We start from the raw sequence: 26277 nt of genomic DNA on the forward strand, positions 1-26277 counted from the left end.
CTTTGGAAGGACACGCTGTTAAAGTCTGCTGTCAATAAGTGGACCAGGACTCTGAAAGAGATGGAGTCCAGTACAGAGCGGATGGAGTTCTTAGTTTCAGCCACTAGATGGAGACACAATGTCCCTGATGGACCAATAAGACATTGCGGCGTGTATATATACAGTATATGTGTGTATATCCCTCCTGTTTTCCTCCTTTAATAAATATCTATATCTGAAATATAAGTTTCATTTTAACCAAATTACTATAAAAATGTATTGGATTCCTTCCAACACTCTTTCATTCCTCTGATCTTCACTATTAGTCAAAATAATTGCTTTTTAACTCTAATATTAGGTATAATTTTATATAAATGAGGGTTATTGACCATGAATTTCAAAAAGTATAAAACTCATAAGGTGGTGGTAGTGGAAACAAACAAAAGAAGTCTGAAAATGAAAATTTTCAGACTTTTAAATTTATTAATTTTTCTTAACTGTATTTTTAGATTTAGTTAAAACTTTTTTTTTAATTTAATATCTTCTGGCCAAGAAAAAAAACCCACTATATTCACACAGTAACATTTTTGGTTTATTAAGTTCTGTTTGAGCTTCACCCTTCTCAAAAACCTGATTATAGGAAAAGACAAGTGAGTTATTTTGATGAAATCAATGTCCAATGTGTCTAAATAAAACAATATGTACACAAACAGATTCGAGGTCTAGTAATAAGAAAATGTAAAGACTTGCTAGCAGATACCTAATGTCGTCTCTTCCAATATTTTTCTCAAAGCAACTTTTAATACATTGGTGCTAGGGTTGGGTGATGTCTACTTTGAAACATTGGGATGGACGATGGCATCATCTATCTGCTCAACACTAATTGGTACAAGTAGTATATAATATATATCTTCATAAAGTCATAAGATATGCTTTGACAAAAAAGATTATATAGTTTAATACAGTGGTATTCAAACTTTAATCAAGATTCACTACAATATAAAAAGATACAACTGCCTTCTGTACTCATATTTTCATTAGTTTCTTCAGGCAAAGACCCTGAATTACGGTAAGCGTACCTGACACATTTCCGTTTCCTGTGCTTGTGTGTTGGTAGCGTGTTGCTCCTCATTACAGTTTTTTCTGAATGCTTAAGCGCTAATCGTGATTCTTGTAGCACAATTTCTAAAACTATTAATACGTATAGCAAAACCACTCACTGAGTTTGCAAAACTAAAAGCACAATCACTGCATTGCACTCAGTTTGCAATTTTGTAACACACGTTTTGCAAAACTGTAGGCACAATTCACTGCACAATACTCTTTTTGCAGAACTTTAAACACAACTCACTGCTTACACTCAATTACCAAATTTCCAACACACTCCTAGCAAAATTATACACATGTATGGCTATCATTAACACTATCTTGCCAACTGTCTGGCACACTTTCACATGTGAAAACTGTTTTAGATAATTAGTTCCCTTTGCAATCAGCCTAAGCACTATAAATAAGCCACAGGTAAGCTGTCTGTGTGGAGTACAATGGATGGAGCAGTAAGAGTGAGAAGACTGAGAATCAGAGGAGGCCGAGGGAGAGGACGTGGAGTTGAAGAAGCAAGAGGGTTAGAGGAAGTTAGAGGAAGAGGACAAGGAGGAGCAAGAAGAGGACGAGGAGGGGAAAGAGGAAGGGTAAGAAGAGTAAGAAATAGAATAACTGATGACATCAGAGCTACAATAGTGGACCATGTCATCGACCATGGGATGACCCTGAGGGAAGCTGGCCAACGGGTTCAGCCTAATTTGAGCCGCTACACTGTGGCAAGCATCATCAGGACATTTCGAAATGAGAATGGGTAAGTACTGTAGCACTGGCATACTCTAATGAGAAACACAACCGTACAATACATGCAAAAATACTGAAATTGTTACTTTACAGAATTGCTAGACGTCCAGATGTTGGGGGCAGAGGAAGAATGTTCACTCCAGAGCAAGAGACCCATATAGAGAACATGGTGATTGCCAATAATGCAATAAGACTGCACGATATACAGCAGCGCACGATTGATAATGACACCATCTTTCAAAATATACACAGTGTAAGCATTTCTGCACTAAGTCGTGTACTTGCGCGCCACAGAATAAGAATGAAGCAAATTTACAGAGTTCCTTTCGAGAGAAACACAGAACGTGTAAAGCAACTGCGATATGACTATGTGCAGGTCAGCTACAGTGTCATTGGTTCTGAATTTGGAAGTGCAGAATGATGGAACCAGAAGCAGATGCCATGGGACATGAGCTACTTTTTGTAGATGAGGCCGGTTTTAACCTCAGTAAAACCAGGAGACGTGGCAGGAACATTATTGGACACCGTGCCATCATCAATGTCCCAGGACAACGTGGTGGGAACATAACCATGTGTGCAGCTATAAGCCAAAATGGTGTTGTTCACCATCATGCAACCATAGGCCCATACAACACTGCACACATTATTGCATTCCTGGACACCTTACATGACATGCTCACTGTTCAGAGACCAGAGCAGACCCGATATGTCATCATATGGGACAATGTTAGTTTCCATAGGGCTGCTTTGGTTCGCAACTGGTTTACAGACCACCCATTCTTCATGGCACTCAACCTCCCTCCATACTCTCCATTCTTAAATCCCATCGAGGAGTTCTTCTCTGCCTGGCGCTGGAAAGTGTACGACCGTCATCCTCATCAACAGGTAGCCCTTTTACAGGCGATGGAGGAGGCATGTGGAGATACTGACCAGGCATCATGTCAGGCCTGGATACGGCATTCAAGGAGATATTTTCCCCGGTGCCTTGGACTGGAGGATATCGCATGCGATGTGGACGAAATTTTGTGGCCGGACCCAGAAAGACGACATGATGTAGGCCGATTGTTTTTTGTGAAATTACTATTTTGTGTTGTGACTTTGTCTTGGTTTTGATGAGTGTGAATAAACACCAATACTTGAAGTTTGGATCCTTGTATGTTTTCATGACACTATGACAAAAGTATGACCTCAAATTGACATCTGTACACAGAGAAAGAGAAAGCCAGATGTGTTTTGTATTCATACCATCAGTGTGTAGTTGGCACATTGTGTGCTTAGTAGATGATGGCTTGTGTTTAATGTTTGATACGAAAACACCATTTTTACAAAGGTGTGAAGAGTTAATCTAGCTGTGTTCGCTTTTGCAAGAGAACTACAATGTTTTGATAATTGGGTGAAAGGTTTTCTTATTTGTGTGTAGAGTTTTGCAAAAATAGCCAATAGTTACAAAAAATGTGCTTAAGCAATCAGAAAAAACTGTAATAAAAGAAGAATATTTCAGTAAAGAGAGGCATGGATATCTCCTCTCTGAAAGATTACGATGCATGAGTTCAGTACATTTAAGAATATTAATATTCTGAGGTATTGCACTCAAGAAGAAAATAACAAAAACAGAAAACTATTGTCAATTGTAACCCTTTAGAGGGGGTGAACAGAAAGGGATTACTCTATATGATAAATATCTATGGCCAGTAAGATCAGAAGTTCTATGTTCGTCTATGGAGCCCAGGAATTAACCAAACAATACACCAGGAATGACTCAACAACAGTTTACTTGCTTTGAGAAAACAAAGACGCTTCTCTTTTAATTTATAGACGAGAAGGATAAGCCAAAAAAACATAACAATTACACACTATCAGATGACACAAAATTTTACCCGGGTAAGTAAAAAAATAAAATATAACCAAGTCCCCACAGCTGTGATTTAAAGTTCAGAGTTTCTGTTTTCAGTCACTTCAAATCAGGTTCAGTTCAATCCACTGAATGTGAAAGGTTTGTCCTACCGCGCAGTTGGTATGCGTGTGTGAAATGAGGTGCTAAATCCTGCAGGCGCCGTATCTCTAGTTCTCCACTGGGCTGGGGCTCGCCATCAAAGTCTCAATCCAGGCTCCAACTTCCAGGTAGATCAAAGGTTCAACAGGGTCCAACATAAAAACCTGACCTACAGTGAGTGAGGTCAGAACATTTGTTTAGCTTTCAATCATGAACTGTAGAATATAATTCATGTTAACTGAACAATCATTGTGACATGAAATTACCATATTGGTAACAACCATCCTCAAAATATTCCAGAGGTAATTATTGAAAAACCTTTTCCATATCATATCAAAGTATCACTTACACAAAATAATTAGAACACAAAACATACTAGTATGCTGACACAGTCTGTGTACCCTCTGACATATGAGGGCATGCTTAGACACATCAAAAATAAAATATAACACTCAAAGATAGTTCAAACATATCTTAATATGCTTAAAGTGCACAGATTTCACAGATGCTTTAAGCGCTAAATCAACACAGTCAAATGTATAACAATTATGCAACATATTGCACAGCGCTGAATTAAGTTTGCAGTTCTAAACCACCAGCTAATGGTTCTAGCGCTTGTGAATGGTGTCTGACATTGTGCTAGTTAGCATCTCAGCTAGCGCTTCATGCGCGCTAGCATTAGCGGCTAGCGCTTAGCGGCTAACGCTTAGCATGGTAGAACAATCGCTCACCAATGCGTTTCTTCATCAGGGAGGAGTCAGGTCTCTCCGACTGCACGCTCACAGGTCCAGGGCTCCCCACTGGATCGTCTCAAGCGGTTTTTTAATCACTTTTAGCAACTTTTGTCAATATATATTCACAAGGTAGGTATCGTTCAACACGAGGGTTTTGCTACGTTCTCCCAGCAGCTCAAAAAGGAAGTGAACTCTGCTCCGTGCAGGTCAACAGTCCGGGCTTCTTCCTGATTGGCTGACAGCACGTCTCCAACTCCTCTCCTTCAAAATAAACTTCCCATTTATTTTCTCTTTACCTCAATTTAATTGTTTTTGAGACAATTGAATGAATTGACTTCTTAATAAAGTTTCAGCTCTTTTAATATAGATTTTTGACCTTGGTTACAAGAGTGTAATGGAAATTACAGCGCTCATACCTGCTGTAACACCCATAAAAACTGGAGCAAAAATACAGAACAATAATTATACTACAATACAGTACTATACAAAAATACAGTACGAAGAAAACTTTAAAATATGTATGTGTAAAGTGCTTGTGCTGTCTGATAGCATAATAGAGAGAGCATACCGCTTAGTTTGTGTGACAGGAGGTCTTAGTCTACCACTACGTTCTATAACCCTACCAGTCAGATTACCACAGGAGGTAATATCTTTGCAGCTCTTTTAAAGACTCTACCATAATACCTGCTGGAGATGCCAGGTCCTCATACAGGTAAAGCATGAGCTCTACCACTGAGCTACATCCACTGAAGATATTCAGATTTTTTACTTTTTTCTGAGATAGACTTGGACTTATCTTTATTAATCCTTTTGGGATGACTCCCACAAGGAAATTGAAATATCACTGAATAAAAGAAGAAACTTGGGTAAAACATGTAATGTTAATGTTGTATATGGCTTCAAAACCTGTAAATACAACTGTGGTGGCTGGAAATCAAACCTGGGCAAAATGCTTGCACTGCTAATGGTATAAATCATAGTCAAAAAGTAACACACCTGTTGTCTTTCTGCTGGACAATACAACGTTCACTGCAAATCTTGTAACACAGACTGAAGAGAAATACATTGAACCTGAGCAGTGCTTTACCTGTTTGCACAAATGTTCATAAACTTTCAATTGGTTACTAGTAGTTACCAGACACAAGATAATTGCAAAAAAAAACTCTGCCGGGAGCCCAAACTTTTGCAGACGCCATTTTGTTTGTTTTCTGTTATTTTGAAAGTGTAAATGATGGAAATAATATCTAACTTTGTGTGACATATTATACGAATGTCTACTCTGTCATTTGATGCCTTTTGGAGTTTTTTCCATCTTTTCTTGGCTTCTTTATGCTCATTAATACACATTTTTACCTGGGATCCCCAAACTTTTGAGCCCCACTGCATCTTCTAACCTTTACCTTTACTATTGTCTATTGTGACTTCGATGCCAAGATGGCTGCCAGGAGTTTTGTCTGAGAACTTGGCCTCTTGGAATCCAACAAAAATCTATTGAATCCTTTCTGGTATTACAGAATTTAGTGGTTGATTGATTCAAGTTGTATTTCAGTTAAATTGCGTCTCAATTTTGTGGACAATATTCCTAGTATCTGCTGAGCTTGGGCTGCAGCCCAAGTTGATGGGCTTTTGGGCCTACTAGGACTCTGAAAAACAACTCCGTCACTATCATCATTCGCAACTTTCACCAACTTCATCAACATTTGCAACTTTCATCAACTTCCGGTACATCCTGGTAAGAAACATTATGCCGCCTAAAAATGCTAAAACATCTCCGTGTGAGGAGGATGCCGTTGTGACGATGAGTGTACTCTCCCAATTAATGGAGCAGCAGAGAGGGATCTATAAAGAGATGTTACTGCAACAACAAGATAACTTTAAATGTTTCATTCAGTTGATCATGGATGGAACTAACAAAAGATTGGATGGTGTTATCAGAGATGTACAGGAGCTGAAGACTAGCTTGGAGTTTACCCAAACAAAGTTTGAAGAGGAGAAGATGGGATGCACTGAGATTGAGTCAAAGATAAGGGCACTTGAGACAAACATAACTACTTCTAAACAGAAAATGGATGCAATGTTCAACAAGCTGGACTACATTGAAAACCAGAGCAGGAGAACAAATATTTTAATTGATGGCATTGCTGACGAGAAAGGAGAGAAGTGGGGTGAATCAGAGAAAAAGGTGCGAGAGATGTTCTCAAAGAACTTGGGATTAGATGGAATAAATATTGACATTGAGCGTGCTCAGAGACTGGGCCAGTTTCAGGAGAGGGGAAGGCCAAGGAAAATTGTTGTCAAACTTCTTCGCCTTAAAGATAGAGAGCTAATTCTTTCTTCTGCTAAGAAATTAAAGGGCACTAAGATCTACATTAACGAAGATTTCTCTGAAGCTGTGCAACTAAGGAGGAAGGAGTTGTGGCCGAAGATGAAAGCTGCCAGAGAGAAAGGGGATAAGGCGAGTTTGAAGTATGATAAACTGATTATCACCCCAAGGGATGGACAAAGTCAGTTGTCGGCCTAATGAGCTTTGATGCTCAATTTTAAATGTTTGTGAATATGTATGTGTCTGTGTGTAGGATTATATGTATGCAGCCTACTTGATGAAGTTAAAATAACTCAGGAAATAAGATATTCTACTAGATTATAATATAGAATTTATTTAACTTTAATTAAGATGACCAGAATAAATAAATTACCTAAAGGTTTAATACTTGCACATATTAATATATGTAGTCTAAGGAATAAAATTCAAGACCTGTCTTTATTTTTACAATTGAATAAAATAGACATACTTATGATTTCTGAAACTCATCTGGATCACTTCATAGATAATTCAGAAGTGGCTATAGGGGGGTTTTCAATTTACAGAAATGATAGAAACAGATTTGGAGGAGGTGTAGCCATTTATATAAGAGATCATTTTCCTGTTAAAATGAGACATGACTTAATGATTGATGATGTTGAAGTATTATGGGTACAGGTACATCTTCCACATTTGAAACCTATTATTCTTGGTTGTTGTTATAGGCCACCTAGTGCCAGGATACAGTATGTTAATGATTTATGTAATATGCTAGATAAGGTGACTGAGGAAAACAGAGAGATATATTGGTTGGGAGATTTAAATATTGATTGGCTGTCTGATATTTGTCCTTTGAAAAACAAGCTTAAAATCATGGCTGACACTTGTGGTTTATCTCAATTAATGAATCAACCGACGAGAATTTCTAGTAACAATACAGGATTTTTAACTTCAAAATGTATTGATCACATTTATACTAATAATCCTGATAGGTGCTCAACACCCATTTCTGTAACAGTTGGCTTTAGTGATCACAACTGTGTTGCTGTCTCTAGGAAAGCTAAGCTACCTAGAGCCTGTCCTAAAATTATTATGAAAAGATCTTATAGGGTATTTAATGAGGAGTGTTTTTTAAATGAATTGGATACACTGTAAAACTTTTCACCGTAAATTTACAGTAATATACTGGCAGCAGCTTCGCCAGTAAACTACTGTTAATTTACAGTAAGCATACTGTATTTTAAAATTAAGGTATTTTACTGTAAACAGGTATACAGTTACTAACTGTATTATTTGAATTTACAGTAATATACTGGCAGCAGCTTCACCAGTAAACTACTGTTAATTTACAGTAGGCATACGGTTTTAAACTACAGTATTTAACTGTAAACAGGTATACAGTTACTAACTGTATTTGAATTTACAGTAATATACTGGCAGCAGCTTCGCCAGTAAACTACTGTTTATTTACAGTATGCATACTGTTATTTTTAATTACAGGTATTTTACTGTAAATAGACATACAGTTTTACTTTATTTGAATTTACAGTTTTTTTTGGCAGCAGCTTTGCCAATATTACACTAAAAATATAATTTCATGTTTATTTTGATTTACTGTAAATAAATATAATTAAATTTGTTGTACATGTACAACAATTGTGTTGACAGCACAAAAACAGTGTTATGAAATTCTCAGTATACTGATCCAGAAGAATAAATTCTGCAGCTTTAAATAAACCTCAGGGAACACTGCAATAAATAATTAGTCTTAAATAACAAGGAAAAAAGCAAGATTCAAAATCTAATTAACTCTTTATTTTAGAATCAATCATAATGTAGTAACTCATCTTGTAACTGCTTGGCTCCCATGCAGTAACCGTTTAAATCAACAATTTATAAAACATCAATGAAACACTTGAATGGGGCAAAACACTACATACAGCCGCAAGAACTGAACTAAACAACACAAAAACTAGCAGATATTGTTAATTGATGAATGACAAGTGATATCTGCAGCTAAACAAAACAATACAAGAGAAACTCAAACAAAGTCCCACTTGAAGTCGTTGAGCTTCCTGATCAGGGTGCAGACATGCGGGTTCACTGTTGAAGGTTTCTTCTGGACCATCTTTCCAGTTTTTCTGCTGGGTGCCTTTGATCCTCTCTCAGGATTAGTCCCCATGCAGATCCTAAATGACAATGGAACAACACAAATGCTATAGGTTAATGAAGAAATGGTTCATTTTGGAGGAGAATATATCCTCTTTTAGTGTTAAAGGCACTACAGCTTAATTTGTATTTTTCTTATACAAGTAGTATTCAGCTACTAAACAAGAATAAAAACTGTATGTAATGTATGCCATTGTAGAATTACACATTCCAAAGGAAATAAACAATACAGTTACCAATAATTTAGAAATGTCCAGAAGTATATAATTTCTGGAAAAGATATTTTACCGCATAATACAATTAAGTTCACTTTATTCCTTCTGCATTTGTTGGTAACATTTCATGAACATTAGAGCTGTGTTGTTACAGTATTATTTTAGAAGACTTTAATGAGGGAAATATTCTTTTATTTTGAAATGTCACAAACAGTAACGATGCTTGACGGTGGTAGTTATGTGGCATAACGAGTGACAATAGGCTGGGTTTTTGCAAAATTACTTTAAACCCCTAAGTTGTTTTTTTTAATTATTTTAGTCAATGTTTATGCTTGTAGCAAATTAGAAGCTTTAGCTACTGAAATTCTAATCTCTGAGCACTTAATCAATAAAAAGTCAATCCCGGTGTATAATACAGTATGTGTGGAAAATCTCCTACCTCTGAATGAACTCCAACGAGCATGCAGCCTGGTCCTGGTATTGCAGGTTAAAGTTGTAGTGAGTTGACATTAGAACAGCAAGTCCCAGCTCAAAGGACCCCCCCTCACTGACAACCTGGCCCTCCACGCTCACACCCCCGCTGATCAGTCAGTTGGACCTAAAAGAAATAGGAATATAATAGAAATGGTAACAATATGATTTCATTGTACGTAAATTAATTTGATCTGAATTTATTTACATATCCCCATATTTTTTTTAAACCACGTGAAATGTCTTCATATTTATGGCTATGGTAGAATTATACATTGTTCTACAATTTGCTTTACAATTATAAAACTAAACCTTTTTTCTATGGCATTGTGGCTATACCCAACAAATACAAAGCCTGATGACTTTCCATCAGTGTATTTTCCCCCATAAAAAATGGTGTGTTAGGTCATGACAACCAACATATATTTTTGTTAATGCTCTGTAGTATTGACTGTAATATAAAATATATGATATAATAATGAACTCTAAAAGGTAATGCAGAGTAGACTGCTATACAAACAACGTACCGGTACTATTAATCTCAGGCTTTCAGACAGTGGGACAGTCTGAATCATGGCGGGAGTGGCAGACACCTGCAAAGGAAAAACATAACAAAAATGCAATAATTACCTTATAGTAGCATTTTATGCCTTTATTTGGATAGGACAGCTTAGAATTGAAAGGGGAGAGAGAAGGGGGATGACATGCAGCCGAGGCCCGCAGCTCGGAGTCAAACCCGTGGCCGCTGCATCGGAGTTAAAAATGACAATAAACAGTTTGAAAAATAGATGACAAGTCAATATTATATCTTCGTTTGCACAAAAAGTCCTTTATCTAAAGTTATAGTTTTAGTAGTAAACCAAAGCAAATATGACTAAACAATGTTCATTAGCAGAAATAAAAAAGTCCGCCTAAAATCTTTGAAAAATAGACCATGAAACCGTTTTTTTTTTTTTTAAAAGTCTGTTATCTAGCTAGCGCTAGTTAGAGTTATGGTTTTATAAGAAAACCCGAGCAAATATGAGAGCACCAAAGTCTGTAAGGTTCCAGTAGATTCGGGTAGATGCAGCACTGTGTTAAGGATTTTTCAAAACGCGTGGACAGTATAACGTTAGACTCCTTGAGGAAAATGTTTCTATGGGGTACTAACGTTAACGTCTATAGGGTTCTAACACCGTTAACGTTGAGCCATCTTAACGTTAACGGTGTTAGTGGTAATGTTACTGACCGTGATAACGTTAGCTAACCTAGCTAACATTACTACTAACACCGTTAACAATAAGCTAGCTAGCTAGCCGTTAACGTTGTTAGCGATAATGTTAGCGACCGTGATAACGTTAGCTAACCTAGCTAACATTACTACTAACACCGTTAACAATAAGCTAGCCGTTAACGGTGTTAGCGATAATGTTAGCGACCGTGATAACGTTAGCTAGCTAAACACATTACTACTAACACCATTAACGTTGAGCCATCTTAACGTTAATGGTGTTAGCGATAATGTTACTGACCGTGATAACGTTAGCTAGCTAGCTAGCGGTTAGCTAACATTACTACTAAGTCAGTGTTTGTGGTAGTTAATTTTTAGCGACCGTGATGAAGTTAGCTAGCTAACAAATACCACTGACACCATTAACGTTAAGATAGCTTAACGTTAACGGTGTTAGTAGTAAAATTAGCGACCGTGAACACCAGATGATTAACTCTACTAGCTAGCTAGCTTAACGTTACTGTTACTGGGTGATCGGCTGCCATATCTAAAAAAAAAATGAATCGATAAAACTATTCTTAACATTTCAAGGCATGCAGGCAAACAAAAATATTTTCAAACTTACATAAATGTTGAAAAAGCCGCTGACTCGCGTCCTCTTGGTGAAACTGCTGTCCACGCGCTTTCCTCAGAGACTGATATGCATCACGAGCCTGTCGTTGTCTTAAATATTTTAAATTGTAATCCCCGCTTTTTTCTTTATTTTCCCGAGATGCACTGCAATTTACAGTAAATCTGTAATCTGCACCATTCTGCAGATATGTGCTGTAATCCTAGACCGTTAATTTTATTTTCTCCCAGAATGCATTGCCACATACAGTATAATCCTGTATAATAGTAAAACAGTAAAATACTGTGAGATTTTAGCTGTAAATTTACATCAAAGGTTTACAGTGTAATATTAAATGGAACTTGATAAGTGACATTGATGATGTTGATGCATCCCTTAATTTATTTATGGATTATTTTATGGGAGTTGTTAACAAGCATGCTCCATTAAAGAAATTTACAGTTAAAGCCAAAAGTGCTCCCTGGGTTGATACAGAGTTAAGGAGCTTAATGAATCAAAGGGAAAAGGCTAAAAAGGTTGCGGTTAATAATGACTCTCCTATGGACAAAAAATCTTATTGTATTTTAAGAAATCAGGTGACCAAGGTGAATAGAGTGAAAAAGAGAGAATATTTTAAGAAGAGAATTGAAGATAGTGGTACTGATAGTAAGAGAATGTGGAATGTACTCAATGAAATCATGGGGAAAAAATATACTTGTACTTCTTTTGTTGAATTTAATGGTGTTTATTTGACTAAGCCAATACAGATTGCAAATTATTTTAATGATTATTTTGTTAATAAGATTGCTAATTTTAGAGAGACGATGAAATACACTGTGGATTACAACTCAGTTGATCTTATTGAAAGGTGTATTATGCAAGATAAAAGGTGTAGTTTTGAATTTCATCAGGTTAATGTTGTGCAGGTGGAAAGGTTGTTGCGATCTGTGACTGTTGGGGGGTCTGCTGGTACAGACAACCTGGATAGTCGGCTGTTGAAGTTATCAGCTGGACATATTTCTAAACCTATCTGTCACATTTTCAACAGATGTTTGATTAGTGGTGTTTGTCCAAAACTTTGGAAGGAGGGTAAGATAATTCCTTTACCCAAAGACACAAAATCAACTTTCTGTGGTTCAAATAGTAGGCCTATTAGCATCTTGCCTATTTTAAGTAAATTATTGGAAAAGATTGTATTTGAGCAAGTGCAAGATTACTTTTCGAACAATGATTTGACTACGATGTTTCAGCATGCTTATAGACGTGGTCATTCCACCTGCACTGCAATGACACAAATGTCGGATAGCTGGCTAACATCTATTGACAACTCAATGCTTGTGGGTACACTACTACTAGACTTCAGTGCTGCCTTTGATGTGATTGACCATGAAATTTTGATTTCTAAACTTATTAGTTATGGTTTTACTTTCTCTGCAATCAAGTGGTTTAAGAGCTATTTGTCTGAGAGGTCGCAAAGAGTTTATTTTAATGGTGCTTTATCTAGTAGCAAGTCCCTGGACTGTGGTGTTCCTCAAGGAAGTTGTCTTGGACCTTTGTTATTTTCAATTTTTACAAATGATATGCCGTATATACTCAGTAAGGCTAAATTGACTATGTTTGCTGATGATACTACTCTTCATTATGCAGCCCCTACATGTCTAGAGATTAATCACGTTCTGTCTAGTGAGATTAGCAAATTGTATAATTGGATCAAAACAAATAAACTTGTCCTAAATATTTCAAAAACTGTGAGTATAATATTTGGTTCTAAGTATAGATTATCTGATAATCCCAAAATTGATATACACGTAAATGGTCAAAATGTTCAGCAAGTAAAAAAGGTGAAGCTTTTGGGACTTTGGCTTGATTCCACATTGTCATGGTCGGATCATATTAACAATGTTGTTAATAAAATGGGTAGAGCGGTGGCAGTTGTTCGTAAATGTGCACAGTTTTTAAAATCACAGTTGTTTAGGCGTGTTGTTTGTTCATTGGTTTTGTGTCATTTGGATTATTGTTCTGTTGTATGGTCTGCGGCATCAAGCAGTCATTTAAAAAAACTACAAGTTGCACAAAATAAGGCTGCAAGACTGGTTCTTGGTTGTTCTTCGAGAACTAGGGTTGCAGAGATGCATGAACGTCTTGCTTGGTTGGAGGTCAAGCATAGACTATCTGTTAATATGTTAGTATATTTTCATGGAATTATTAATACTGGGATTCCTAAATTTTTTTATGATAATATAACTTATTGTTCAGATATGCATTCACATTATACAAGAGGGGTGAATAGTCGACAGATCTCTTTACCACTACCTAAATCTGACTGTATGAAGAGGACTGTGTTTTATAGGTCAATTGTATATTGGAACAATCTTCCAGTTGGGATTCGGGACAACGAGGGAAAAACTGGTTTTAAAAAAAGACTTAGACTACATTTGTTTTCGATATCATAATATTGTCTGGATTGGTTGAGTGAGGTTGTATCATGTGCTATATTATTCTTTATTATATTTAGTTTGTTAGTATTTTTTGTATTGTCAGTTTTGTTTGTGAATTTATATATGATATATTTGTGATGTTTTGTTGTATTTATTGTCTTTTGGATGAATTGTTTGGACCCCAGGAAGACTAGCTGTCGTCTAGCTGGCGTCAGCTAATGGGGATCCTTTGAAATAAACAAATAAACAAATAAACTTTAAAGTAGTTGTATAATATACAGTATACACAGACCAGATTGAGCTTGTTCACAGGCAGCATATGTGTAACCTTTATTGTTCGTATCTCAAGCATTTTAGGATGACATATCTTTCTTCACCTAGACCGATTTTGGTTTGAGTAATTAGCCAGGCCCCCTCATCCAGTCTCCAGTTATCCAATCTCCTGTAATTAAACACAACATAAAACATAACATAATGAGTCATGCTAGTAATTGCATTATCAAAGCTTACAAGTTAGGATGCATTTTGATTAAATAACTTGTAGACGATTTAACTTGAAGTTAGCTCTAATGTCTAAACATAAACATGTCAGCAGTTATTAATATTAACAACTGAGAGCTAACCATCTAATCCCATTATTACTCTTTAATGCTCCCAACATGTTTGAACCGCCAACCTCAAAGCTTGATAAAAGCCCACAAATTCCGTGCGCCCCTCCAGCAGTAAAACAGAGAAGATTGAACAATAAGCTCACTTGAAGCCACAGAAGATATTTTTCTTACACTTCAATCGGACTTTGAATTCAAATATTTGGTATTAAAGATAATTCCGCTATTTAGGATGTATCAGTCATTTAACTGGCGGTTTCTCAATCACAGAAACTAGCTTGTTCATTGACATACAGTTGTCCGCCACTTTTTACAAACCTGTTGGGTGGGTCCTTATCTATTTGCTTGTATGTTATCAATTAACCGCATTACAATGATCATAATCGTAATGAGCGATAGGTACATAGTTTTCAGTACTGTACCTTCTGATAGAGGTAACATCCTTGTGTTATCTTTGGGCTGCTCTATATTCTCACATATCACAAAACTGTTGGGTGGGACCTTATGTATTTGCTTGTATTACATCAAGTGACCTGCATACCAATGACCGTAAAGATTAATATGTACATGGTTTGCAGAACTGTACCTTCTGATAGACATAAGGCCACTTTGGTTGTCTTTGGGCTGTTCTATACACTTCTGCAGAAGGATAAACATCAGAGTAGGCTAACACCAGATTATTTAAGCAGCAAACGTCCCTGGGTGGACTTGAACCACCATCCTTTCGGTTAACAGCCGACTGCGCTGACCTATTGCGCCACAGAGACAGCATCTATCTGATGATTTATGAGCGGGAGCTCGATCTTTAAGCCACAAGCATTTACATAATTGGCTTTTAGAGGTTGAGCTGCACATGTCTGCTTATCAGGCTATTTTCCTGTTACTCAGAAATTGGGGAAGCTGACTCATGCGGAAATGGAGAAGCTGGACGTGCATTGTATTGTTCTTCCATGTCAATTGGCCTCTGAATTTTCAAAAAGATTTAAATTCTCCCTCCCCCCAAGGTGGCTGCTATCTCCATAGCAACTAGATGTAATGATTTGAAATGGAGACTAACTTTCCCTGGGAGGGGGGGAGGGAGGAGGTCAATATTAACCTATCACAGTCTGGGGATAGGAGAACTTTAATTGGCCCCCTGGTTTTTGGCTTTAACCTAAATGCTTTGCATCTACATCCAACTGTCTCTTTGACCCCTTGTCAAGGTAAGAAAGTGCACTCTCATGACCTCTTCAGGCTAGTTACAGCTAGCTAGCTGTAACTAGCTAACTGTAACTAGCTAACAGAAGCTAGCTAGCTGTAACTAGCTAACTGTAACTAGCTAACAGAAGCTAGCTAGCTGTAACTAGCTAACTGTAACTAGCTAACTGTAGCTAGCTAGCTGTAACTAGCTAACTGTAACTAGCTAACTGTAGCTAGCTAGCTGTAACTAGCTAACTGTAACTAGCTGGCTGTAGCTAGTAGCTAGCTAGCTGTAACTAGCTAACTGTGAGCTGTACTAGCTAACTAACTGTAACTTGTACATTCAGGCAGATTTTAAGGTTGAACTTTGTTGAAAACAACATAAATGTCCTGTTACTGTAGATGATGTGATAGGAAATGTCCAGGCCAGAACTGTATACCACTGTATATGTGATGAATGCATTTTATTGTGTCTTTTAAATATGTAATTAGGTTTTCACTGATGTAGTACTTAGCTAAGAAATGATACAGTGTAGTTTGATATAATTATGTTTTATATAAAAGTTATTTTATCAATTTATAATGTAACTATCAATATCTAAACAAAACGTTTAGAAGAAATAAACCTGGCTATTCCGTTAGTGTTTAAATATTAATGATGAAATGAATTCGTAAAGTTACAGAAACGATAATCTTCTAGTCTGTCCTTGCTAGATATTAGCATGGCAACAGTCTCCACCAATCAGAGACTTTGCTGTCTCACACACACACACACACACACACACACACACACACACACACACACACACACACACACACACACACAATCAGTCACATACACGAACACACACGCGCACACAAACAAACACACTCCCTCACACACATACACACACACATTTTCTCTCTCTCACACACAAATATACACACTAAAAGTACTGTTTTTTTAAATGGAGTCTGGTTGGTTTAGTGCTAGCTACGTCAAAGCTGTTTCTGGGGAACAGAAAGACCTTAAATAGGTTATAAAAGGTTATTTATCTTGAAGGGTTAAGACACTTAACACTTCATCATTAAAACAAAACTGTATGTATTTAAAAAAGATTAGCAAAACTGGGGTGTTTTATTTATATACAGTCTATTAAGGCTCACATCACTAAACCCACCAGACTCCATGTAAATAAATAGTAATTTTAGGATAGTACAACACACTTCATTCAAACGCAACAGAAACGAAATAAAACTATGAAAAGCCCTTTTTGGTCTTCTCTACAACTTCCCAAACATGTATAAATCTAGTGTTTGTTGAAATAAACACATACTTTACCGATTTACATGTGAAATTATGTTGGTTCTATACACGCTAAAAGTACTGTTTTTTAAATGGAGTCTGGTTGGTTCAGCGCTAGCTACTTCACAGCTGTTTCTGGTACACAGAAAGGTCTTAAATAGGTTTTAAAAAGTTATACATCTGTGTATATCTATACCTTTATGTAACCAGCTACTCAAAGGCTGATCACTTTTATAAGAATAACCAATAAATTTACCTGACAATAAGAGATATTTCAGCTATCCAGATGTTCGGAATTGGGCCAGATCAGAAGATTATAGGTTTGCTCGCTGAAGCCAAAGGATTGAATTACCACAGTGAAATAACACACACATCACAGGAGAAGTTTAACTGTATGTATTAATTGCAATAACTAACAGGGTAAGTAGCATTAATACATTAACAATTATATACATCAATTGAAGTAAGGTGAAAAGTGAAAAAGTGGGATCCCATATAAAAAAGTAGAAATAAAATACAAAGTATCAAAATAATAAATGTTCAGTCCAGTTTAATAAAAATAAATTAGACCCGGGTCTGCTAAAATACTGTTCTCACTTCCTTAAGCGCAAAAAGGATATTTGTCCTCCTTCAAGGAAATGAAGTGTGCACACAGTTCTACCTGACCCCTTGGCCAAAGGGGTAATAGATCAAGTTTCTCCGCTGTAAAGACTCTATGTTGCAACCTCCTGGCTACAACCGGCTCTACATCAAGTGGGCTTGGCTCGCCATCCAGTTTCTCTACGCTGTTTCTCTGTTGATTTCCACCGCCGGTCTAGACTCCACCAGACTGCGATCCCTCAACTTTGAATCGAGCAAAAAAACCTGACCAGTACAAAAAGACAGCTCAATAGCTTGAACCTGCCTTCTTCAGTCCCTTTCCAGTGTTTCTCAATATTTAATTTACGTCAACAGTCACACAACTTAACATTAGCCTTAAAATGTATAAGTATATGCTGCTACGATGATTCAGCTTTTCTGGAGTCACTTCCGGTCTCAGTCAGTAGCGCGAACGGCAGAGAGGCGGGCCTAAACACTCTATTGGCTAGGGTGTAGTAACACTCAACTTTATAGGCTAATGCCACAATAACAATATGCCCTTGTATTGGATATCTATGTTAACAAGCGATCATGTCAATATAAACCATTTATTTATACTTATATATAGTTTTCACATGTATTTTATAATCACTTGTATATAATTACTAATATATTTATTACATATTTATAGGACGTATTTATTCTATTTATTGCCCATTTTATATGTGGGTTACATTTACCTATTCAAATATACACACACACATACACAATCTATTCGGAACTCTAATTTGCATATTCCAGAACACGTCTTTGTGATGTCACTGGCGTTTCCTTATGATGGAACTTGTCATCACAGTTGGTGTTCCGGTCCCTTTACCTTTAGAACACACACACACACACACACACACACACAGTGGGAAGCTCATTCTTAAGAAACTTAAGTGTTGAAGGGTTGGATCTAGATTCACTCCTTACTCTGAAGTTATCGTGTTGGAACCTTGTTTAACATTATCATGAAGAAAGATTGTGCAAAGACTCTTGTTTCTCCGGCCCTAAGAAGAATCCGAGGTTAGTGTGAGATCAGGGCAAATCCCACTGTGATCTGTACTGTGGAATAATTAAAAAAACAAACAATTAAAAACATTTAGCGGCTATAATTCACAACAAATTGATGTTTTTCTCATTTGTAGAGCGTTATGTCAGGACGCCAGCGACTGCACATGATGGACCGACTAGAACAATTAAAAGAAAGGCCAAGAAGACCCTTAGGAAAAAGATAAGGGTTCCTAAAACTGAACACCCAAACACCTCTAGGGGGGATGTCGACGTGAGAGGAGGGAAGAGGACACGACTTGGCCGTGTTAAGCATGACATGGAGACGGCGTCCTGCTCAGCGGACACTGGTAGGCTGGGAGCTGATCATGTGACATTACTGTTGGGAGTGTATTCCTCTATCGTTTTACTGAACACGAGGGTCAGGACAGTCATGAAATGAGTTCTCAGATCTTTAACTTAACTTAAAGTAAGTCATATATAAGTAAAGGTCCTGCATTCAAACATTTTTAAAGTACAAGAACCTTTAGAATCATACCTAAGTTCAGTATTTGAGTAAAATATCTTAGTTTCTTCTATTGGCTGGGTTCAAATTTAGTGGATTCATTATTACAGAAATGTCCATCAACTGGGAAAGTGGTATGTTGATCTAAATACACTTTGGTTCACCTGAATTACAAAGGAAAACTAATTTGCTTCTCGCTAGTGGTATCTTTGAAGATAGTTTTGGATTTTCCGCTCATATAAATACCACTAGAGGACAGTGAGAAATACTGTTGTTGATAAAGTCTTGGCAGGCTTTTTAAAAACTTTATACAGAACCAGGCTTACTGTTTCTTTATAATAAGTTAGGCTAACCACAGCTCAACTCCAGCTCCGGCAGCAGAGCATAAAAGATTCATATGTACCGTTACTGAATGCCAAATACATAGAGCAGGATCAGCTGGGCCAGGGAGGATGTGGATCTGTGTTTGCTGGATATCACAGAGCAGATGATTTACCGTAAGTGTTACACACACATAAACGACTGTAGATAACACCGGAACAGTGGGAATCGTTGAAATCCTGCACCCCCGATGATGCCACTAAAATAATGATGGCCGACCTGCTTTTGGACATCATAACATTGTTAACAAAGTTCTGTTTGGTAAATCTTAGGAGCAGAAATGCACCGGCGTCTGAGGAGGGGCTGGTTTCTGAGGACCGTGTAACGTCCAGTCTGGGCGACGTACTCTTTCGGAGTTTTGCCGGGGCTCTGAACGTTGAGGACCAAGTCGAGTGTGTCAGCTCACAGCACTTGACAGGTTTGGTTGGTAAAGAGGTTGCAGAAAGTGTCAAATCTGCTCTCTCCACTACTATGTGCACTACAGAGCCTGTGATAATTCAGCACATCACTCCCCCTCGCAGGCTTAATGCTATGGTCGGTCATGTCTGCAAAATGATAAAAGCTTTCACAGCCAAGATAAAAACTTTGTGCTCGGCTCAAACCTGTATGGCGACAAAGAGTCATGCCAGTCCTACGCAGAAAACAGAACAGATGCCCTTCCAGGGAGAAGTGACAGAAGGCATGGAGACGGAAGACACTGAGGACCAGACAGAACCTGAGACCGAAGGCATGGACCCAAAAGACACTGACGACTGCATCCAATCACCAGTTACAGCTGTGGAACCAGAATTCCCGCAGATCATCTCATCAGATGACAGTGTGATTGAGATTCCAATATTGACGTCTGTCGAAAGTATAATCAGGACGGAGGTGATAACAATGATTGATCCTCTTTTGGATCAAGTGCCGGATTTCAACTGTCAGCGGATACAATCTGAATGCTCTCGGGAGATTGAAGAGGTTGCAGAAGACATCGCTCGGTCAATAAGTCAAATTAAGAGTTTGGACGGGGCAGAAGCTGCCAGTCCACAGTACCAACAGAAGTTCAAGCTGTTTGTAGAAGCAATAGCGAGTAAGATCAAGTCTTTTTTCACACTGCGCTTGGCCAAAGCTTGGTATGATCGTATATTGGAGGAGCTCAAGGCCAAATTCCCCAAGCAATCAAACGCTGAAAACGAGCACTCAAGACAGACAGCCATGGAGAAATTTGACTCTCTGCTTCAGACTGAGGATAATAACAAATCACAGCATGGGAATGTGGTTAATGTGATTCAGAAGTTTGAGAATATGACCCCCAGAAAAAGCATGACATTCACACAGAAGTTTACTGATCTCCTCTATAGGGACATCACACATGGAATCGCACCCAATTTGATCCCAGAACCAATGAGAGGGAAGTCATGTAGTGATGTGGTTGTTCCTGATTCACATGCTGACATGTATGCTGAGATTGGAAACAAAGTGTGGAATTTCATGGGACTGATGGGGTGGTGGCTGAAAACTCAGATCAGCAGCCACGCTGATAGGGTGGCATACAAAATATTAAAAGAAGAGTCACTGGCAGCACCGCAGCTACCGAAGGTCAACATCACAGAGAAGCCTGTAGCAACTTCTCCAGCTCCTGGCTCGGTATGTGAGGAGACATGTGCCGAACCTGCACCGGGTGCAGCAGCACAGGAAGAACGTAGGAAAGCATTCATCCAGATATTCTCAGAGAAGCTGGTTTCTCGGATATACAGGAAAACAAAAGTGAACTGGTCTATTGGAAACCCAGAGGACTACGTTAACCATCTGTTCAATAGAACATGGACCGACGTCAAGGGTGTAGATTTTGATACTACCCAAAAAACAATTAAAAACCTTGACAAGGCCATTTTCCAGGACTTGTGTAAGAAATGCGGCTGTGCAGACAAGGTGCTGATCTCCATGCGTCTAAAAGATCCAGCACTGGAAAGATGTATTGCCTACTCTGTCAAAGAATACCTGATGACACCACCAACCAGATATAAGGATGTTAGAAGAGACCAAAAGAAGCTCTTGGCCAGATTTCGCGCAGCCATCAGCCACCGGTACAATGAGTTCCCAACAATCCAGACTCTGGGACACCAAGAGGTGGAAGATGTCCATGAAGAACAACAACAGAGAGCTTCTTGTGAAAAACAGAAGAAGCCTTCTCGATGGGAGACATTCAAGAATTCTAAATTTGGGATAGAGTCACTGCAAACATGCTGCTTCTTTGTCTTATTTCTGGTTCCATTTTGCTGCTGTTTTTAGCAGCCCATTGGGTGCTAACTCTAGCAGGAGGATAACACGGTGTAGACAACACCGATTGGTTTCATTTTTCTCTCTACTGACAGACCTCCTGATGTTCAAACAACAGAGCTACGTGTTGAAATTGACTGGAATTCTCCTTCAACAAGCCAGGAGTAAAGCTGTTCACCTCCAACCTACTTTACTTTCTGCGTTACACATCTGCTCCCTCTGCCAAGCACCCTATCACTCCAAATCCCCTGCGTGAAAACAAGAAGAAGGATGAGGAGTGAAACACTGACACACACACACACACACACACACACACACACACACACACACACACACACACACACACAGTAATAGGCTGAAGTGCCGTGGGAAGGTGCAGTGTAAAGTCATCAGACAGCTGGTTTCTGTCTTTCAGGACTTCAGCACATTCCCGCTGTGTCTGCTTGGGTTTAATCTGGGTGATCCAGTTTCCTCCCACTAACGTTAAGAAGTACTTGTGTGTAGGAATACCTTCAATAGATTCTTTGAAAATACCTTATGTATAGTTGTATTTCTGTAGAAACCCTCTTTTCTGAGCCATTTTATCTCATATTTTGTTACTTTTATAGCAAAATAAATACTTTTAAATCCAAAAACATTGTTCCACTGACTTGACAATACCTTGGAAGTAGAGTTCGGCAATATTTTGATATTATATCGATATTGAGATATGAAACTAGATATCGTCTTAGATTTTGGATATTGTAATATCGTAATATGACATAAGTGTTGTCTTTTCTAGGTTTTAATGGCTGCATTACAGTAAAGTGATGTCCTTTTCTGAACCTACCAGACTGTTGTAACTGTTCTATTATTTACCTTTACACACTTATTCATTCCTCCTCTCTAAGCGTAGCTCCCATGGCGCCATTTTAATGCTAAGGCGCCATCCCCTGGCGTTAGCATCCCATTGACTCCCATTCATTTTGGTACCACTTAGACAGTAAATAACTTTACATCTGAAGCGTCTAAAGACTCTATTTATCCCTTGTTTATTTCTAAAGAAATATGACAATTTATAAAAGGCTCCATTACCTTGTAGCTCACGTTATGGCGCCAGAGCAGATGTTTTTGTAAAACTAGGCTAACGATTGTGTCATAACCATGCGACTTGTCAGGAGAAGCTCGCAGAAAGTTTGGACTTCCATCAGCTGTTTATTATTGCTAATGTTAACTAGCATTGTAGTTAGCAGTAATTAGCCTGTGCCTATGTTAATGTTAACTAGCATGTTAGCAGTAATTAGCCTGTGCCTATGTTAATGTTAACCAGCATGTTAATTAGCAGTAATTAGCCTGAGCCTATGTTAATGTTAACTAGCATGTTAGCAGTAATTAGCCTGTGCCTATGTTAATGTTAACTAGCATGTTAATTAGCAGTAATTAGCCTGTGCCTATGTTAATGTTAACTGGCATGTTAGTTAGCAGTAATTAGCCTGTGCCTATGTTAATGTAAACTAGCATGCTAATTAGCTGTAATTAGCGTGTGCCTATACTAATGTTAACTAGCATGTTAGTTAGCAGTAATTAGCCTGTGCCTATACTAATGTTAACTAGCATGTTAGTTAGCAGTAATTAGCCTGTGCCTATGTTAATGTTACCTATCATATTAGTTAGCAGTAATTAGCCTGTGCCTATGTTAATGTTAACTAGCATGTTAGCAGTAGCCTGTGCCTATGTTAATGTTACCTAGCATATTAGTTAGCAGTAATTAGCCTGTGCCTATGTTAATGTTACCTATCATATTAGTTAGCAGTAAGTCGCCTGTGCCTATGTTAATGTTAACTAGCATGTTAGCAGTAGCCTGTGCCTATGTTAATGTTACCTAGCATATTAGTTAGCAGTAATTAGCCTGTGCCTATGTTAATGTAAACTAGCATGCTAATTAGCTGTAATTAGCCTGTGCCTATACTAATGTTAACTAGCATGTTAGTTAGCAGTAATTAGCCTGTGCCTATGTTAATGTTAACTAGCATGTTAGTTAGCAGTAATTAGCCTGTGCCTATGTTATTGGTAACTAGCATGTTAGTTAGCAGTAATTAGCCTGTGCCTATAGCCTACTAATGGTAACTAGCATGTTAGTTAGCAGTAATTAGCCTGTGCCTAAGGTGAACAGATTTCTCAGACAAAATCCGGGGACATTTTCAGCTCAGAAGCATAAATACCTCCAAAACAGGTCATGCTTTGTAAAACTTAAACGGGGACACTGCCCCAGGGGCATCACAAGACCTAGAGCTGCACTGGAGCACAAGCCCCCCCTAGGGGGGTTCATGGGCATGCTTCCCTGCAAGAAAGTGTTAATAATAATAATAATAATAATAATAATAATAATACATTTTATTTATAGGTGTTTTTCTCCGCACTCAAGGATGCCGCACAGGGTATTCATATATTAAAAACAGCTAATCAAATACTATACGTAATAAAACAAAACAGCAAAACAAATACTATAAAACAAAAACAACGTAAAGGCAGAGCAATAGACATCTTAGTGGAATAGGCAGTTTTAAACAGATGTGTTTTATGTTAGGAGTTTAAATGGGGGGGATGAATCAATGTTTCTGAGATGGGGTGGTAATGAGTTCCAGAGACGGGGGGCAGAGCGGTGGTGCTGAGACGGGCGGAGGGGACAGAGAGCTTTATGGAGGAAGAGGATCTGAGGGAACGGGAGGGAGTGGGACGCTGGAGGAGATCAGACAGATATGGGGGGCTAAGTTGTGGATGGCCTTGAATGCTAACAGGGAGTACTTTGAATTGGACACGGAACTGGACCAGGAGCCATTGGTGCTGGTGGAGGACATGAGTGATGTGGGACCTGGGATCTCCAGCAGGTATTATGGTAGAGTCTTTAAAAGAGCTGCAAAGATATTACCTCCTGTGGTAATCTGACTGGTAGGGTTATAGAACGTAGTGGTAGACTAAGACCTCCTGTGGTAATCTGACTGGTAGGGTTATAGAACGTAGTGGTAGACTAAGACCTCCTGTGGTAATCTGACTGGTAGGGTTATGGAACGTAGTGGTAGACTAAGGCTGAATCCCATTCCTTCCCCTTACCCCTTCCCCTAGCTTTTGCGCGTTCACGTGGCACCTAGTGCCGGTCCAATACGTATTACGAGCTAGGGGTAGGGGATAGACCAAGGGCTGTATAGCCCTTGGGACCTAGTGTGGACGCGACCTCACTAGAAAACACACAGGCAGTGTGTGGCTGCTGCATCGACCAGAGAGACACATGAATGTAAGTACTTTCGGCTTAAATAATTGATTAAAAAGTTACGGCAGTCTTGTTTTGTGGTCTATGCAGTCCTGTACGTGTATACTTGCAACCATGTTCCTAACTGAAACTTTTTAAAAATCTTTAGCTTGCAATGCTAACGCTAATCGCTAACGCTAATCGCTAACGTTGAACAGTCCCACATATTTCTGCCTTGAATGGACTGTATAGATCGCATAGATAGTATAGCTATATATATATTAACGGTCTATGATACATCGCTACGTGCTTAACATATACCGCCCTGTCTCACACAGGAGGACACAGGAGGACACAGGAGGACACAGCAGCTGATCCAGGTTGGGGCTGAAAACGAGCAGACGTTTCCTAATTCATATGTTCATGTTGTACCCATTCATTATTGCATTGGTAGCCTACTATTATTGTAATAATCTGTAATTAATTCCTGTTCATTGTTCATGCACTTGTTATATTGTTGTTGGTTTTGATATGGGACACTGATGATATGTGAGGGGGGGTTACTGGCCAAAAGGCTCCAGACTGGTCTGGAATATCAGAGCAGCTGTAGTTACAACAGTGTAGTGTGTGTGTAGTTTGTTTGTGGTCTTGTGTGTATTTTTTTAGTTTTACACATATGAGTGCCTTTTATTGTGTGCGACATGTTAGTTATGGTTCTAATAGTTGACAATGGTTCTGTAACATTATTTTATGTAACGTTTTTGCCTGTTATGTTCAATTTATCACCAATAAAGACAGATTTTTGTCAACAAAATGTTTTTGTGAACATCAATGACATTCAAAACGGTGATAACTGAAACAGATATACAACACACCATGTATACAGGGTGTATATGTATGTATATGTACACATGATGCATGTGTATACACATTTGTATTGCAAACAGACCTAAGTACTACACAGATAAGTACTCTGCACTACCAAAGTGAACCTAAAATAACTATAAAATATATAACACACACTGTTGTCCAAACCCACACAATCAACAGACCTAGACGGCATCTTGGAAGTTTGTGATCAATACTGTATGGTGATGTCACCAAGTGGTGTCCCAATTCATAGGGGTATGTTTTCACCCCTTACCCCTACCCCTTGGTTTCAAGGGCCAAGGGGTAGGGGTAAGGGGAAGGAATGGGATTCAGCCTTAGTCTACCACTACGTTCTATAACCCT

General features: G+C 38.3%; 1 protein-coding gene, 1 long non-coding RNA gene and 1 other non-coding gene across 3 annotated transcripts in view; all 3 read right to left on the minus strand.

Moving 5' to 3' along the window:
- The window catches only part of LOC116687471 (zinc finger protein 420-like), a gene marked incomplete at its 3' end in the record, with an annotated part of 97313 nt that overhangs the window by 33785 nt on the left and 37251 nt on the right, over positions 1-26277 (minus strand). Inside the window, exon 3 of the mRNA XM_032512911.1 lies at positions 1748-1758. Coding sequence (XP_032368802.1) covers positions 1748-1758 — 11 coding nt within the window. The remainder of the gene's footprint in view (positions 1-1747; positions 1759-26277) is intronic.
- LOC116687663 (uncharacterized) lies at positions 7999-11872 on the minus strand. Its single transcript, XR_004331608.1, has 4 exons — positions 11544-11872; positions 10236-10301; positions 9677-9835; positions 7999-9042 (listed from the first exon to the last, which is right to left on the minus strand). It is a non-coding gene; the product is annotated as an uncharacterized LOC116687663 (long non-coding RNA).
- Positions 15268-15341, minus strand: trnan-guu (transfer RNA asparagine (anticodon GUU)). The gene has a single exon. It is a non-coding gene; the product is annotated as a tRNA-Asn (tRNA).

Source organism: Etheostoma spectabile, chromosome 4 (assembly GCF_008692095.1).
Source record: "Etheostoma spectabile isolate EspeVRDwgs_2016 chromosome 4, UIUC_Espe_1.0, whole genome shotgun sequence".
Lineage (NCBI taxonomy): Eukaryota > Metazoa > Chordata > Actinopteri > Perciformes > Percidae > Etheostoma > Etheostoma spectabile.